An 18,511-nucleotide genomic window follows, 5' to 3' on the forward strand; every position below is an offset into this window, starting at 1 on the left:
TTAGAGATAGGGCTGGTAATAGGTTGCGAGGTTCACAAGGATTCGAATCGGAGAGCTTCTAGATGGTCTCCCATAGATTCGCACGGTCGGCTCAGCCTCATGTTGGTGGTGGACTCCGGCACGAGGTGGGAGAAGGGCATGATAAGCAGAACCTAGGCATCAGTGGCGCGGTGGCAAAACAGAGAGGCAGGAGGCGCCCTCGAACTGAGGCACGCACGAGCGCAGCCTAGAGAGAGGCGAACGCAACGGCTGGCTCGGGCTGGCCCATGTGGAAGAGAGACGAGCGGTAGTGGCTTGAGCTGGGCCATGCTGAGGGGAGGAGAGGGAAAAGTGGGGAAGGGTGGGCGGGCCGGAAGAGAGATGTGCTTCAACCTTTTCCTTTTCCCTCTTCTATTTCTTCTCGTAGATACACATCTATATTTATAAATACAACATATATACCACATATTTATATAATATATTAGCTAACAAAATCAATCAACAACCAATCAATCAAATAATCAAGTAACACATATATTCATATATGAATATTCTCTTATAGAAAAAATAGCCCTTAATGTATATATGTATTTATACATATAGCACACATACTCACATATATGTGTATATGTATAAAGCACACATACACACTTAGGATTTTTATTTAATTTTTGTAAAACTCTTTTATTTTCTGTGATTTTTTGTAAAATTTTCTTGGTTTTAAGAATTTGGGCTATTACATATAGGGAGTCAAATTTAAAACAGTACCCATGTCTTTATTACATACGGGTTTTCAAAAAATTCATCTGTGTATCATATAGACATAGACGGGTCTTACAAGAAACCGTCTGTGACAATATCACATACGAGTTTTTCTAAACTTCATCTATGTTTGTATTATAGAAATAGATGAATTTGTAAAAATTGTTTGTGAGTTCTGGCACACCCAGACGACGGTCATGTTACAGACATGTCAGTCTTAGCAACCATCTGTGAGTATTTTGTTAGTGACAGATCCTAAGAAACAGTCTGTAACACTCTGTCTACTTTCACTGATTTTGTAGTGGTGGTGGTATAGCCGGTTTCAAACCTTCGTCGTCTCCATTGGGTTTTGTGGCTGCAAGTCGGATTCCTCCCTCTTCATCTACAACAATGGAGCTGACATCGCCTACTTGCTATTGTACCTCGATGACATCCTGCTTACAACATCCAGTGTGGGCATGCTTCAATGGATCATCACCGCCCTCTGCCACGAGTTTAAGATGACTGACTTTGGCTCCCTCCACTACTTCCTTGGCGTTTCAGCGCGATGCACCCCCAATGGTATTTTTCTCTCTTAAGAGAAATACGCCACTGAGATTATGCAACGGGCCAACATGTCTACATGCAACCCCTGGGCTACGCCCATCGAAGCTTGCTCCAAGCTGCCTGCCACCATAGGTGATCCAGTCTCCATCCCGATGCTGTATAGGAGTCTTGGCGGTGCTCTCCAATACCTCATGTTCATCTGCTCTGACATTCAACATGTTGTTCAGCAAGTGTGCCTCCACATGTATGATCCCTGCGAGCAACACTTCCAATTGATTAAGCACATTATGAGATTAGTCAAAGGCACCCTGGGGCATGGTCTACAGCTCTCTCGCAGTTTGTCTCATGACCTGGTCGTCTACTCTGATGCCGACTAGGTCGGTTGCCTCGAAACTCGCAAGTCTACGTTTGACTACTACGTCTTCCTCGACGACAACTTAATCTCCTGGTCTTCCAAGCGACAACACACTATCTCTTGATCTAGTGCTGAAGCTAAGTACCACGGAGTTGCCAACGCTGTCACCAAAGCTTATTGGTTGTGCTAGTTCCTCGCCGAGCTCCATTGTCGCTGACCAAGGCGACCCTTGTCTACTACGACAACATCAGTGCGATGTACCTCTCCACCAACTCGGTCCAGCATCAACGGAACAAACATGTGAAGATCAACGTACACTTCATTCGTGAAAGGGTTGCTCTAGGTGAAGTTCACGTCCTACATGTCCCTACAACTCTCCAGTACGCGGACGTCTTCACCAAAGGTCTGTCGGTTGCAGTGTTCTAAGATTTTCACTCCAGTCTCAACAATTGGAATATCTTCCTATCCAGCCGACACCAAGCCCAGATCCTATGCTACTGTTCATGTATGGTACTATGTTCTACTGTTCACCCACCAACACCAAGTTCATTGTGATCCTCCTGGAGTCCAGCTGGTATCAAAGGGTGTTTAACCGTCTTATAGATAAGACTCTGACTTAGAGATAACATCTGACTTGGAGATAAACTCTGTAATCTTATAGATAGATTCTAACCCTGTTTAAACACCATGTACATATACACTATATAAGCCCAAGGGCTATCTGAGAATAATCAAGCCGAGTATTCTCCCAGTTTCCTACTCTTTCAAGACTGAAAACAAGAAACATTTTGAAGTGCTGTTGTAAAAGACTCAAATTTTTCACCTGGCTCTTATTCATGGACAGACTCAACACAAGAAACATTTTGAAGTGAGTAATACAACTGTCATGTGTAACCGTAGTGCAGAGGAGACAACATATCACCTGTTCTTTGGTTGTCCCTTCAGTATCAGATGCTGGAACTTTCTTGGTGTGACGTGGGATGACTCTGTAAGCTTCTTTGTGATGATTCAGCAGGCCAGAACTGATTTCCGAAATCCCTTCTTCATGGAGGCATTCACAATTGCAGCTTGGGAAATTTAGAAGCAAAGAGAATTGGGCTTATCTTGAAGCAAACAAGACCCTTCTTCTAGCAGTGGAAATATTCTTTATTTTGTGATAAGACCTCCAGGTGTGAGGCTACCGACCAGAGCTCAAACCCTAGTGCTCGTAAAAAAGGCTCCTCTTTATATGTTCCCCGTGGTTGTGGCACGGTCGCTCAGCGATAGCATGTGGGTTATAGCCAGTTTTCAAAGCTTTTTCTCGACCTTAATTGGCCTTCGAGATGTCTCTCCCCTTGGATTGAGTTTTTTTAAATTTACGCTTACATAGAATGAACTCCTCCCTCAGCCTCAATCTCTCTTAGCTCACTAATGTTGTTTAGATTCCTCTCTCTTGCCTTTTATCTTTGCTTATTTATAATGAACCCCTACTGTATTCCGTCCCAAAAAAAATGTGGCTCTGTTTCAGATGACTATGAATCTCATTTCCTTGAGCTGATTGTTCTTCTGAAGTGTGAACCAGTTCACCAGGAATCAAATACAACTTGTCATTGTGTTCTGCACTTCTTTCTTTAATAATACTTTTAGTTTGTGTGTTTGACTACTCTGATTTGAACCTAAATGGGTGAAACAGAATGCAATTTGTAGTTCTCATTTTAAGACTTACGAGGAACAACACCCATCACTTGGTCAATGGGAATCAAAATTTTGTCCTCAGAAGAAAAGAGAACGCCTTCTGCTTGCTTGTTGTATATGTACTTAGGGTGGATGTTATTAAAAGCGTGACTTATATGGCTGCCACCTAGTGCCATGATAACCTACCTGGATGACGATAAAACGTGTATATATCCTTGAGTTGGGGAATCATTGCTATGTCTTCGCTGTCAAAGTTTCGGATGTTAAGACTCCACATGACCATGGCCGCTGAACTTAGCATCCAACGGAAAAAGGCAAGGTCACCTTGGCTGGCATGGTTCAAGAACTCGTCAATTCTGTTGCACTGACGAGCCTGTGGAATGGTTGGCTCCAGTGCTTGTTGTGTAGCCATGTCAGGTGTGCCTCTGATCTATGCCAGACACCGAAAAACTGTGGACAACCAGATTGAGTGTGCCGACAATTCAAAAGGAAAGAAAGAATTTCAGAAAGGAAGATAAGACGAGGTTCAATCATATCATGTGCAGTTTGAATTGTTTGCTTACAAACATTAAGTTACCATCACATTTGTCAACAAACCATGTCATCACTAAACAAATTTACATATAGATGCATGACTATAGCATTTTTTCCCCCAGCAGCTCAGAGTCGGCGAAGAGACGCCAATCGGCTCTCCAGATCATCAACTTCAGCAGAGGATTCAGGCGGTGCAACAACGTTTCTTGCAGGAACTGCGCCATTCCTGCAGGAACAACGCCTCAATCAGAAAAAAAAAAAAGAGCAACACAACACAAGAAAAGTGAGCTAGACCCAAATTGGAACAGCGTGATTTCAGGAGTTGAAAAATCATTTGCATACCGTGCTTGGCTGTTGTCGACTTTCTTGTTGGTTGTTCCGATGCGACCTTTAGGAGCTGACGACAGCTGCGTTTCCACGAAAGCATTGGAATTCAGCAAGTCAGAATTGAGACTCGATATCTGCACGGACTACAGTCATGTATCGAAAGCATACCTGAGAAGCCACATCAACACCAATCTCATCAAGGACCTGAGTAGTAGGCAGAGGGATGTGTTGATAACATGAGCAAGCATACCATGGGTGAAATTTTCATGATCTAGTAGAAATCAAAGCACAAGTCCTCAGAAGCTGGTAGCTGAGAGCAGAGGCGGTAGGTTACCTGGCTTGTAAGCTCTTCTGTTTCCTCTTCAGCCTCATCTTTGTCGAGCGTTTCATCAATGGCATCAGACATCATTTCGAGCTGCATAGAAACAGCCATTTAAAAGTGAGATAGCTACAAGCCTGCAACACTTTCTTCTAACTGTGTAACAACAGGTCTGAAATTGCACTAAAAACTCGTGTTATCTCCCAGAAAAGATTAACCACTTGCAACCATATTTTACGTTAGAGTTAAGCACACTAACAAGTTGCAACTATTGTAAAATGACATGAAAAGGCAACATTTAACATTAAGGATGCTAAGAAGTTCTTCTAGCTTATGAACGACCAACTGTTCTAAGTCAGGATCGTGAGCTCCAAAAATTGAAACACGTGAGACTCGGTCAGGATTTTGCAGTGCTCTATTGAATAATTCTGTGGCACTATCGAAGCCCATGCTATCGCATGCCATATGCCACTCTGATCTAGTTCATCCGTATGCATAGGAAGTAAGCAAGCAACTAGGTAGGCTTTGCATGTACTAATATGACATAAGAATTCCAGAACTTTGAATTGAAGAAAACAAGCCAGCATATTCTCAATGTTATTACCGTCATGTCCAACTGAGTTGATTGCTTCTGGAATTCTCTCACGACCTTTATCTGTTTTGCAGGTTCCATTTGCTAAAATGTGCGGTAAAACACAGAAGATCACTTAGAAGATTGTCAAAAAAGTTCAAAAGCAAAATTTCTTCAGAGGATGTGTCGACGCTTTAACACCAGCTAACATGGCTGTCTTTCATGATACCTTATTCATTGCTGCCATAGCTTTGCTTGCACCTTTCATTCCAGCAGAGATTGAAGTACCCGCATACATTGCCTGAATAAAGAATGGATGCGTTAACAGCAAGTTTTCAATCAGAACAGCAATCCCAAAAATCAAACAGGAAGGTGGTCATACCTGTGTGTGAGTAGCTACTCCACGGATCTGTGACCGTGTGCCTTGCAAATTGACGATTTGTTGCCTCAGCCTAACAAGTTGCCTAGCTAATATTTTTGTTGCCGCCTAGAGAAATCCAGTTCATCTATGTCATAAATTAGGATAAAGAAAATTTTAGATTGCGAATCTTCCACAACATCCTAACAGACTCACCTCATTTCCAGTCTTGGCTGTCTTCTTTATCTCTGCAACCAGCTTCTTCTCCTGCAATATTACAAGTGACATCATCACTAAACCAGATAAAATTGCACAATTGATCCAGTTACTTTTCATGAGATGAGTATGCCCCATTCTTGCAGGCAGATCTTTAGTTAAAAAAGCATGAGATGGCTTAGACGAACAATACATGCACACTTATGTCAGATGCATGGCCAGATAAGAGTGAGAAGCAGAAGCATTTGGTAAATTTCCTTGTTGATAGTCTGAAGGAGACTTTTTTCTTAGAATCGATTGATGCATCTCACATGAGTCATGATGTGACAACGTTAGTCGGGTTTACTCGAGAACAAAGTAAGGGCATCAGGGAAGACAATGCCATGCATGTAGTCACCAGCAATAGGGCTAGCTACAAAGCGATGGAAGGCATATAATGGAGAGATTTTCTAAGCAATAAGGCTAGCTGCAGAGCATCTTGGGAAGTGAGAATGATTATGTGGGAGAGCTAAGGATGGCATTCAATAAACTGATGATAAAGATATGTAATGGTTATCACAAGTTGTTATCTGCTATTGATGTCCTAGCAGATGAATGAAGCAGCTTCAAAACCGAACTAGCAATCTTGAAAAGGAAGAAGAATCCTCATGAGCACTATAATTCAAATAGCAATTTTTCAGTGGAAATCTTAATTCGAATGGTGGCCTTGCTATACCTCTCCAACATATGCCAAAAAGAGTACTGCTGTTTTTGTTGTTCATCCTCCGATTGTTGGTCTTTGTTGTTCATCCTCCGATTGTAAATGCAATGGGGCTACTGCTGATTTTGTAAGGAGATGTAACAAACAATTCATTTATGGCTGTTTTTGTGCGTTATTTTCAGACTCACGAAAAAGAGAAACCTGTCGGAGCACCAAAATCTACTTTTTTTCTCTAGAGCGTGCAATGCACGTATTTCATTAAGAGAGGAAAAAAAGTGCAACTGCTTACAACTCACTGACTAACAAGCATGTTAGTGGCCTGAAATTACAAAAAAGGAAATTTACACAAAACACTAGACGGCCTCGACGATAGAACATCGGACAGCTACCTACTCAACGATAAAGGATTACTCTTCCTCTGATTGGCAACCATCTTGCTCCTGAACTTGGACTGTTGCTGAGACACCCAGAACGGCATCTCATATGCCAAAGGTGTATTGGGCACTTGCACAGGTTCCTTGACCCAAAGCCACTATGGCAACTGTTGGACAACCACACTTTGTTTACTTTTTCTAGACTTTGTCCCCCTTGCGGTTTGAACTCCCTGGAGCACCCGATGATGGTGGTGCATATACGGCCACCGACAGCACCATGGCCTAAGAAAACGGCCCCACGACTGACACATGCGACGAGATTGGAATGCATGACGGAGACCCGTGGTCGAGAGGGGAGCATGGGCGCTTGCCACATCGGCGGCACGACAAGCATCGATGACTCAGGAGAGACAACAGAGGAGGACTAGGATGGCTCGTAGAGCCTTCGGGGGCCGAGCGGAGGGGATGGCAGCTAGTGGGGAGACGAGATCTAGCGGAGGAGGATGTTGGGGCAACAATGGCCGATGGAGAAGGTAAGGCTGGCCATGCCTGGCGTGGGAGAATGCGGCGAAGGGGATAGTGGCCGGTGAGGAGGCAGGATCCAGTGGAGGGGCTACTGATGGCTTTGGGCTATGAGGACAATACCGGGTTGGGGGTCATCGAAGAGCGCCTGGTGGCAGTGTTGGCGGGGACGCCGGTGAAAGGTGGTGGTGTGGTGGGGATTCAGGCGATGTTCACCTTCGAACACGGAGGCCGTGGTGGCGCTCCAGTGGGTGGCGAATGAAGGAGCTCAGGCGTCGCAGAGGGCGACCGGATCTAAGTAGCGTCTAGAAAATACGGTGGGTGGGTTGGCGGTTGGTGGTGACCGTGTTGGTCAAGCAAGGCACCGCGAGGTGACGATGACCATGGGGAGTGTTAGGAATATAGAATCCTTTATGTATTCATTAGTAGAGTCATTTTCTTTTTGCGTTACGCACTTATGTACCCCCATGGAGCTATTGTTTTATACAGGTGCTATTCATAACATGATACCAGAGCTCTTCCACTTGCCACCCACCACCATATCTGTTTTGCTCCTGCCTTCGACGTATAGAAGTCGCCAACTGTCTGCACGAGGATCCTGTTGTCTGCTTGAGGGCTACTGAAAGTGCATCTAGGCGATAATTGATGACAAAATTATTAAGGGACTAATGAGTTTATCAAAATTATGAACAGTTTTTAGTCCCATCAAAGAAGTTAAATTGGTTTATTTTCGAATTTGAGTATAAGTATGTCGTTCTATCAAGAGGGATGCATATAGATTGACTTGAAGATATCTCAGTGCTCAAAGTACCTATCTAGAAAGAATATAGACACAAATCACCCCTCAAACACTAAGAAGTTAAAATGTCTTAGTCTGGACCCAGAGTCTCCGAGCTGACCCGGATACTCCAGATTCTAGTGTCAGCCGGAGTCTACGAGTTCAACTCCAGCATGAGTGCTCTGGGTTGACCCTCCAAGTTGGGTTCCAGACAAGGCTCTCGGTTACATATTTAAGTGCTAACTCACTGTAATGACTAGTTTTTTTAGGGGAGAGTATTACCTACCCCTCACCCTCTTCTTTAAAATGCTATTGTTGCTGAACCAACTCAAGACAAACACATTTATAACTATTTAATAACCCTCCTAACTCATCTAGTGCATCAAATCTTGCAGGATTTTGAGAGTTGGGTTGGGAAAGTGAGATTGAGTGCTAGTGAGCTTTATCCATCTTTTAAGCACTTGAGTTTGTCATCAAGCCGTCGATTCACGTTTGTTACTCTTGTAGCTTGGAGCTTCTAGATGACTAGGCGTCGTTCGAAGAACACCCAAGCTTGTGGAGTATCACGGGAAGTTTAAGAAGGTTTGAGTAAGTCCAATCTCGATCTTCGTGGTCGCTTGGTGAGGATAAGGGTTGAAAGAGACCCGACTCTTTAAGCACATCAACGGAGACATAGGGATCATTTGATCCTAACTTTGGGAAATAAATTCTTGTCTTCTGTACTTTCTTGCATACTTTCTCATTCTAGTTGATCTTTGGAGCAATTTGTCCGATCTATTTGTTTGTGAGTTTGTAGTTGTAGGTGGTTGGTGAAAATGTCTTTAAGCTGTTCTTAGTTTTTTTATTTCCTGTTCCATCCGAACTATCCGAGTTGAGCTCGGAACCTCCGGACCCCGGAGTTTCCGGATTGACCTGGAGTATCCAGAATCTGTAATCCGCTGTGATGTTTTAATTTTCAGGAAACGCCTATTCACCCCATCTAGGCGGCATCATGTACATTCAATTGGTATGAGAGCCTAAAGGCCGCTTGGAGAGTTAAAGATGTCGACATCCGAGGAGAAGACTCCGAAAGGTCCGAGAAGCCCGAAGAGTCCAAAAGATGACGCTTCAAAGTCGGGCGATGATAAAGGCAGGGGAGTTGCAATTGAATTCAATTATGATAAATTGAGTACTTCTAACTCCTAAATTTCCGTGCAGTCCGAACGTGCGCTATATTTTGATAGCACACTATACCGCTTGGAGACATAAAATGAAATTGCATCTAATCTCTTCATCCAAGTATTTGAAAGATTGTTTACACATGTCTTGAGCTATCAGATGAGGAAGAAGAGCTTACTTCTGAGTAAGAACAAAATCTTCACCGCAATGCACAAGCTGCAAGTGTATTGCTTGGCGTCTTGAGCCCCGAAGAATTCAACAAAGTGGATGGACTTGAGAAAGCCAAAATGATATGGGATACACATCAAGTCGTACATGAAAGCACCGCAAGCGTGAGAGAGTCCAAGATAGAATTGCTTAAAGGCAAATTGGGAAGATTTGTTATGGAAGATGAAGAAACCCCCTAAGCAATAATGTATGACCGTATGATGGTGCTTGTGAACAAAATTAGAAAGCTTGAAAGTGAAGAGCTATATGATTATAAAGTGGTGCAAAGATTGCTAAGATCTTTTACACCAAGAAACCTACCTTGTTTACTCTCATTTGAGAAAGAAGAGACTACAAGAGACTCACACCAAGTGATGTGCTCGGTAGAATTTTTGCTCATGAGGAAGCCAATGAAGTCAACCTAGTCAAGCAAAGCTCAACCTCAAAAAACAAAGAAGTATCATTCAAGGCGCTTGCCTCACAAGAAGAGAGCTCAAGAGAAGATGAGAGCTCCAATGATGAAGAGATTGATTTCATTGTATGAGTGTGGCGAAATTAGCCACTTTATCACCGAATGTCCAAACAAAAAGAAGAGAAAGGACAAGGAGGGAAAAGAAGAACAAGTCTTTTAAGAATGACAGACTCACAAGAAGAAATATTCAGGTCAAGCTCATATTGGCGAGGAGTGGGACTCCAACTCTGACTCTCACTCCGATGATGAAGGAGTCACCACCATCGTCATCCGCTCCTCTACACCGACAAAATCACTTTTTGGTGACATGAGCGACGACGATGACACTATCAAGTGTCTCATGGTAAAAGGGTGCAAGGTAAAATCACAATCCAAACTCTTAGTAATAGTAGTGATATTGATTGTGAATCTTTGCTTAAAGGTTTAAGTAAAAATATCATGTCTAAGATAAACGAGCTAATGAAAATAATAGTCAAAAGAAGATTCTCAAAAAGTAAGAGGATTTGCTCATCCTTAAAAAGATAGAAACCTTAAAACTCGAGGAGCTCCTTGCAAACTAAGAGTTGAGAAATTGGCCAAATTAAGATATTTGATCAATTTCTCAATTACTAGTCTAGAGGGTAGCAATTCCTTCAAGAGAAATTAAGTGTTCGGATGAAACTCATAAAACTCTTGAAGTGCAAATTGATGCTCTTAGGAATAGCTTTTCTCTCTCTAATGAAGCAATCTTACTCTCTAATACTTCCACTAGTTACTTGTGCTACTAATGTTCAATCGTTGCAAGGATTACAAAAGGAGAATGAGATACAAATCCAAGTATGCATTATACAAGACCATTGAGAGTAATGACAATAAGCAAAAGAGAGACCTTAGATTTGATATGCATATAAGCAAACTAAGTGAGCGTGTGATGATAAATGACAAAGAGTGCCTCAAGTTCATCAAGAAAGGCAAACAAAATGATCTCACCACACAAGTCAAGCAATCCAAGGAATATATGGGTGTTTGATAGTAGATGCACAAATGATATGACCGGAGAGAATGGAATGTTTTCATCATTTGAAGAAAATAGAGATCGTTCTTTTTATGATGGGAAAGGAGAGACACTTTAGGTAAAATTGCTATCATCTCCAATGATCATTCTATCTCAAATATGTTGTTAGTCAAATCTCTTATATACAACTTGTTGTCCGTATCACAATTTTGTGAAATAGACTATAATTGTCTTTTTACTAATGAAGTGTGACCGTTTTTAGAAGTAAAGACTGCTCAATAGCTTTCACCGATCGTTTGAAGGATAAATTTTATCTTGTTAACTTTTCAACAGATGAAGGTAAGACCTTAAACTTGTTTAATTGCTAAATCTAGTATGGGTTGGTTATGTTACCGCCAACTAGCCCATGTTGAAACTTGTCTAAACTTTTAAAGGAGGAGTACATTCTAGGATTAATAAATTGAAGCTCCTCATCCCGCCAAGAATGTGATGACGACCACAAGACCATTAGAGCTTTTTCACATTGGCGGTAACAAATGTTATTCGTTTCACTTGGGTATTTTTGTATATGATAAAGAGTGAAACATAAGCCATAGTCAAGAAATTTGTGAGAAGAACCTAAAATAAATTCGATATGAAGGTAAAAAGGGTGAGAAGCAACAACGAAAACAAATTGAATACACAAATTGAAGAGTTTTTTTATGAAGAAAGGATCAAACATGAATTCTCGGCACTCTACTCCTCTCAATAAAATAGGGTTGTCGAGAGAGACAATATGACTCTCAGAGTCGGCAAAGAACATACTTGATTAGTAAAAGATCTTAGATCAATTTTGAACAGAGCCCGTCAACACCGTATACTATGCCATCAACCGGTTATATCTTCACAAGATTTTGAAGAAGACCTCCTACGAACTTCTAATCGGTAACAAGCCTAATGTATCTTACTTTAGAGTTTTGGTAGTAAATACTTTATTCTAAACAAGAAGACAAAAAATTCTAAGTTTGCTCCTAAGGCCAAGGTTTTTTGCTTGATTATGAATCAAATACAGGCTTACTGTGTTTTCAACAAAACCACCGGTTGTGTTAAAATCGCACGTGACGTAAAATTTGATGAATTTAACAGCTCCCAAGTGAAGCAAGTTGATCATATTATTTTAGGTGATGAAAAAATTTTAAGTGAGACAATCAAGAAGATGACAATTGGTGAAGTTAAGCCTAAAGAGTCTCAAGAGCAACAAGTGGCTAATAATCTTCATCAACTCAAGTGGAGCCACCAACATCAACTTTGATCAAGACCAAAAGCCAAGATCAAGATCAAGAACAAATTCCTTGATGATGAAGTGGATGATATACAACCACGATCCCAAGTGAGACAATCAAGAAGATAACAATTGATGAAATTAAGCCTAAAGAGCTACCAAGAGCAACAAGTGGCTAATAATCTTCATCAACTCAAGTGGAGCCACCAACATCAACTTTGATCAAGACCAAAAGCCAAGATCAAGATCAAGAACAAATACCTTGATGATGATGATGAAGTGGATGATACCCAACCACGATCACAAATGTCATATCCAAGAGTGAATTAAAGTATCCAAAGAGATCACCTGATTTTCAACAAAACCACAACAATCCCAAGGGTAACCACTTTTTGTTTCCTCTTTGAAACCCTTTAAAGGTACAAGATGTACTTGGAAATTCGGATTGGGTGATGGCCATGCAAGAAGAGCTCAATAATTTGAAGAGAAATAAAGTTTGGTCATTGGTGAAAATACCCAATCAAAATGTGATTGAGATCAAATGGGTCTTCCGCAACAAACAAGATGAGAACGAGATCGTGACCAGATAAAAAGGTAAGGTTGGTTGCTTAAGATTTCATGCAAAAAGAAGGTTTGGATTTTGTAAAATCACGAACAAAAGGTTCGAGATATCAATGATAAGAGAGTTGAAGTTCTTTTTAGGATTTCAAATTAAACAATTCAAGGAAGGCACATTCATATGTCAAATCAAGTACATCAAAGAGATGCTCAAGAAATTTGATATGGAGAATACCAAGTCCATCAAGACTCCTATTCAATCAAATGGACATCTCGCTCCATGGTTGATTCTTTACTTTATACATCAAAACTCGATATTATACTTAGTGTGTACATGTGTGTAAGATTTCAAGCCGCTTCAAAATAGTGTCATTTAGTGGTCATTAAGAGAATTATTAGATATTTGGTTCATATCATTTATCTTGGCTTATGGTATCCTAAAGGTTCAATCTTTGACCTTATCAGCTATTTGAATTCCGATTATGCCTGTTGCAAAGTGGATAGAAAGAGTATCTCTGGGGCTTGCCACCGCCGAAGCCGAGTATGTTGCCGTAGATCAAATACCGGTCTTTTGCTCATTTATTTGGATTTGATATCCGAGACACAAGCAAGACAAGATTCATAATGAGCCATAACTCTCATCTGAAAAAATAGATTTCATGTATGAGGATCGAGACGAAGTGACTTTTGGCACTACAAAAGGCTTGCCTCACAAATGTCTAAACTCTTTGCTCCGTGTCACCTTAGCTCCAAAAAGTGGTGATTCCACTAATGTTTAAGGGAACACAAGGAACTCACTAGGATGTCTAATTAGGATGATCCTTTTAGTGTGATGGACATTCTTTAGGAAGAGATATACACTACATCTCACACACCTAGCAGGAGTTGTGTCTATGAGATATATCATGTTTATGATCGAGAATGTCGCAAAGAAGAATTTCTTCAAAAAAGTTAAGTATGAGCCTTATAGGGTAAAGTTGGTGGGTTCAAAATCATCTTTATCTATACCACCTTCTCCTTCGAGGTCAACTCCTAGTGTAGAACAAATGGCAGCAGTGAGGCGTGCATCTTCCTCATGTGACTATCCATCTTTTATCAAGAGTGCTCTAAAAGCCATATTCAATGTTTGCATTTATAATACTGTGAAGATAAAGGAGCATAACGACAAGACTCATTTGAAGTTAAGGAAGATTGAGGAGATGCAAAAACTATTACTACATATTTGAGGATTGAACCTTCTTGCTCTTCGATTGCCTCCGAAAAAGAAGTAAGCGAGCCTGAAACTTTTGAAAATCCATAGGCTTGATATGATGAGGCTCAAACTGCTGCAGAGGGTGCGGAAGCATCTCATGCTCAAGAGGTTGAGGAGGAAGAGACCGAGAAAGAGGATTTGGGTGGTGCTGAGGAAAGCTCCTAAGATGATGATGATGATGGTAGTGGCAGTAGGGATAAAAATAGAGATGAGGACTATGATGAGGGCAGCGACTATATCTTTATCTTTGCTTCTCTTTTCTTTTTTGTGCTTGCTTTGATGCCCTGATCCCGGAACATCCTGTCTCTTTTATCTGTTGAAATTTTTATCATTTATGTTAGACATGTAAGACTTATTGTAATAATGTGTTTACTATACGGTGGTGTGATAGTTGTCGATTTTTAAATTGGGATCTTTATGACATTCTATGGTGTAATGTTTGTTTCTTTCTTTTTTTTATTATGTGATATATCATGTCATATGCATCACGGATTATCATGTTCACTCACACTTTTTGCACCCCACGAATGCTAAGATGAGTCAGCCCTCGCAAAAAATTCCTTTAAATATCACATTTAGGAGGAGCTCACATATATCTTAGAATTTAAAATCTTTAATTCAATTATCTTTCGTAAGTTTTAATCGTGTTGTCATCAATTACCAAGGAGGGATTGAAAGTACATCTAGACCCTATGTGGGTTTTGGATAATTGATGACAAACGATTAAGAGACTAATGAGTTTATTATCAAAGTTATGAACAAGTTTTAGTCCCATCAAAGAAGTTAAATGACGTTAGCGTCCCTCAAAAAGAAAAAAGAAGCGACATGTAGTCACTCAATAGATTTAAATTGATTTTATTTTTGAATTTGAGTATAGGTATACCGTTCTATCAAGAGAGCTGCGTATAGATTGACTTGAAGATGTCTCAGTGCTCAAAGTACCCATCTAAACCAAAGAAGACAGACAAATCACCTCACGAACACCGAAAAGTTAAATGTCTTAGTCTAGACCCAAAGTCTCTGGACTTATCCGGATACTCCGAGTTTAGCTCCAACAGGAGTGCTCTGTTAAGTTTTTTTTTACCCGAAGTCTACAGATTGACCCGAATACTCCGGTTCTGTCAGTCATCCAGACCCTCAGAGTTGGGTTCCAAACAGCTCTCGGTTACGCATTTAAGTGTCAACCTGGAGTCTCCGGGTTATTCCGGATATCCTGGGTCAGTATAAAAATCACTATAACGGCTAGTTTTTTTAAGGGAGAGTATATATACCCCCTCATCCTCTTCTTTAAAATGCTGTTGTTGCTTAACCAACTCGAGACAAACACATTTATAGCCCTTCTAATTCATCTAGTGCATCAAATCTTGCAAGATTTTGAGAGTTGAGTTGGGAAAATGAGATTGAATGCTAGTGAGCATCTTTTGAGCACTTGAGTTCGTCGTCAAGCCGTCAATTCGCGTTCGTTACTCTTGGAGTGCCCCGTGAAGTTTGTGAAGGTCAACCTCGCATCCGCAAGGGAAGAAAAAACTTTGAGTAAGCCCAAACTCGATCTTCATGGTCACTTGGTGAGGATAAGGGTTAAAAGAAGACCTGGATCTTTGTGAGCACCTCAATGGAGACGTAGGATCGTTTGATCCAAACTTTAGGAAACAAATTCTTGTATCCTTTACTTTCTTGCATACTCTCTCGTTCTAGTTCATCTTTGAGGCAATTTGTCCGATCTATTTGTTTGCGAGTTTGTAGCTGCAGGTGGTTGGTGAAAATGTCTCTAAGCTTCCTTTGAAACCTGTGGTAACCCTTAGATTCAATTAGACTTGTTTAGGTGTTCTTAGTTTCCTAAAAATTAAAACTTCACAGCGGATTAAAAATTTAGCTGCTGCTGTTGACCCTCGTCGTCAACGCCACGACTCTCCTTCATCGGATCCCGCTCATCACGACGGGTAGTTAACGAAGTATTGTCCATGGGATCGATCCCTTTAGCGCGGATCTGCACGTCGATGTCGCCGCCAACTCTTCAGGTTGTCTCTGTAGCAGGTTATTCACACTGCCACAGTCTGGTCTCTTTGGTGCGGATCTACACGTTATCGCAGCCGCCACCATCCCCGACTTTTTCACACCGCCGCGATCATCTAATTTCTACTTGTTGGTGTTGTTTTCTACTTGACCATGGCCTATACACGTGTTCTCTTTTGGGCCTGTGGTGGCACAACTTTGGTGCTGCTCCTGTTGCTACTACCTGTTGGGCTACTGCTTGGCTTCTCCGAGCTAAAACTAGCTTTTGTGTTGCTGCTTGCTTCTTTTGAGTCTAATTCATTTGCTTCCATTGTGTCCGTCAAGTCCATAATTGATGCAACAGTGCAAGTCCACAAATTCTTTCGTGGTGAGCAAGACTTCATCTTTGTTTGTCTAATTTTTTCCCGTGATTATCTAGGTCTTTTCGTAACTTTGTTATAACTTCATTTGTCGTCTTGCTACTCGTCATTGCTTTGTTTTGCAATTTTTGACCAAGGGCATTCTTCTTCTTTTTTTTTTTGTCATCGCCACAACTCTACTCATGTGGTTTGTTTTGCACTTCTTCAACTTGATTCGACAGATTAACATGGCTCTGCTCCACTACAGCTTTGAAGAGACATATTTTGGATGTATCAATTTTATATTATGTCTAAGTTTAGTACTTAGTGTCCACTCTTTCAAATGTAACACTATTGCATACGCCTTGTAATTGAGAGGGTGCTCGGAATATAAAATCCTTTACGTATTCATTAGTAGAGTCCTATTCTTTTAATTTACACTCATTTAGTTCATATATTGCCACCATGGGGCTACTACAAGAGCTATTCATAACAGGGAGGAGGATGGGGAGAACTCCTATGACGACATGACGGCCAACAACGATGGAGGAGAACCTTAGGCGAGGGTCCTTTGGTGGTTGGATGGGTCGAGAGCTCTTTGTAAACCACTCACATGTTGCTATGTTGTTTACTTGATTTGTATCTATTATCTTAGTAAAGCAAAGTTCCCTCTCAAGGCCTTAAAATTACCATATTAATTGATGAAAAAAGAGAAATATCTACGCTGTTGATTTTGGTGGGCATATTGTTAGTTGAATATGTGCTAGAGACCATAATGAATATATTTTCGATTGAAAAATGAAATTGATTGGATGTTAGGTAGAGAGAACGTGGCATGTAAATCTCGAAGCAATGCTCCGTTTTCCAATCGGCAGACTCATGTGGACCACCGCTCCCAGCGACAGCAGGGAAAGGGCTCCAATAGTGGAGGCTTAACAGTGAACATGAAGTGCTCGTGAGTAAGGCAACACGCTTTTGGGGCTCCCCATGCGGCGAGGAGGATACTGATGACCAGTGGCGGTGGTTTAGGCTAGCATGGAGAGAGCCACAATGGTAGAACTGAAAAGTGCATAACTAGGGCTTTGGAGGATACGAGTGTTGGGTTGGAAGTCCCAATGCAGAGGCATGGCACTAGCAATTATTGTGAAAGCTCGGCGAGGGATACAAACCTACAAAATTGAGAGATGGTGAGGAACAAGATGCTGAAATCAATTTCTGGAGATAATCAAGAAGAACGAGAGTGAATTTTTAATGGAGAGCAATCGCAATTATGGGTGAAGCAAGCTCTCAATGAGCCACGACGAACAAAACTCATACTTCGCCATGCAGATAGACAACAGCTTTATGGCGAGCGGGACAACAAAAGGATAAGAGGTAAACTCGGCAACAGCTTTATGGCGAGCATACGGGCGACTTGGCGGCTTCCTTGTTGCCTAGAGATTGATAGTTAGGATTGTGGATCTTGTTGCCGCATGATCAATGCATGGCAATCGGAAGGAAGCCTCACGTTTTGGATCAACTTTCATTGCTGCGGGCACGCCTAGGTGAGAGGCAAGAACTTGCTTTGTAGAGGACCTCTTAGTGACCTAGTTGCTCTGCTGGGAATCATTACTAGTTATTCTTACTGGGGTCTTGGGCAATCAAGACCAGCTAGTGACTCAATGAGGAAGGAAGCAAGGAAGCATTCCGGAACGTCGATCAATAAATCTTCCATGGTCTCTGCCCACATGGAAGTGGGGCAAAGATGGATAAGATCAAACACGGGAATAAGAAGCATTTAAAATGTAGTGCCCAGCAAAAACGGATTTGCAAGGAGTTAATTGAAATGTTGAGATATTTCATGTCCGGTGACGGACGAATTATCAGGTAGGCTTGCAAAGTGCTCAATCAATTGAAAGTGATCAAATCGAGGATTGGTTGTGGATGAGGAAGATGTGTGCAGGTGAACAGGTGGAGAGAAAGCGGTCCATGTAGACAAGGACAAAGGAGAGCGAGCTGAGGTCGAGCGGCAACACAAAGATGCCACATGCCTGGTGTTGGAGCAAGAGATTGTTTTGCCCTAGCAAGTACGACGAGAGTTTCTTCTAAGTAAGTTTAAGAGTAAGGAACACCAAGAGCAGTCGGTCCCCGAGCACCCAGAAAGCCCCGAGCACCCGACAAGCCCCATGCCGGTGGACCCCGCAGGGACTCCACGATGAGGTGTCGGTCGGTGGGAGGCCCGATACCGCATTTAATGGGGAGCG

The 18,511-nt window shown here is 41.6% G+C and overlaps 1 protein-coding gene across 1 annotated transcript in view; it reads right to left on the reverse strand.

The window, feature by feature from the left end:
• Positions 1-3,816: 3,816 nt before the first annotated feature.
• The window catches only part of LOC133915817 (vacuolar protein sorting-associated protein 2 homolog 2-like), a 33,302-nt gene continuing 18,607 nt past the window's right edge, over positions 3,817-18,511 (reverse strand). The window contains exons 4-11 of the mRNA XM_062359147.1: positions 5,642-5,692; positions 5,450-5,554; positions 5,297-5,368; positions 5,101-5,172; positions 4,512-4,592; positions 4,346-4,381; positions 4,193-4,257; positions 3,817-4,076 (exon numbers count right to left, since the gene is read on the reverse strand). Of these exons, the coding sequence (XP_062215131.1) occupies positions 3,977-4,076; positions 4,193-4,257; positions 4,346-4,381; positions 4,512-4,592; positions 5,101-5,172; positions 5,297-5,368; positions 5,450-5,554; positions 5,642-5,692 (582 nt within the window). The 3' untranslated portion in view covers positions 3,817-3,976. The remainder of the gene's footprint in view (positions 4,077-4,192; positions 4,258-4,345; positions 4,382-4,511; positions 4,593-5,100; positions 5,173-5,296; positions 5,369-5,449; positions 5,555-5,641; positions 5,693-18,511) is intronic.

Source organism: Phragmites australis, chromosome 4 (assembly GCF_958298935.1).
Source record: "Phragmites australis chromosome 4, lpPhrAust1.1, whole genome shotgun sequence".
NCBI lineage: Eukaryota > Viridiplantae > Streptophyta > Magnoliopsida > Poales > Poaceae > Phragmites > Phragmites australis.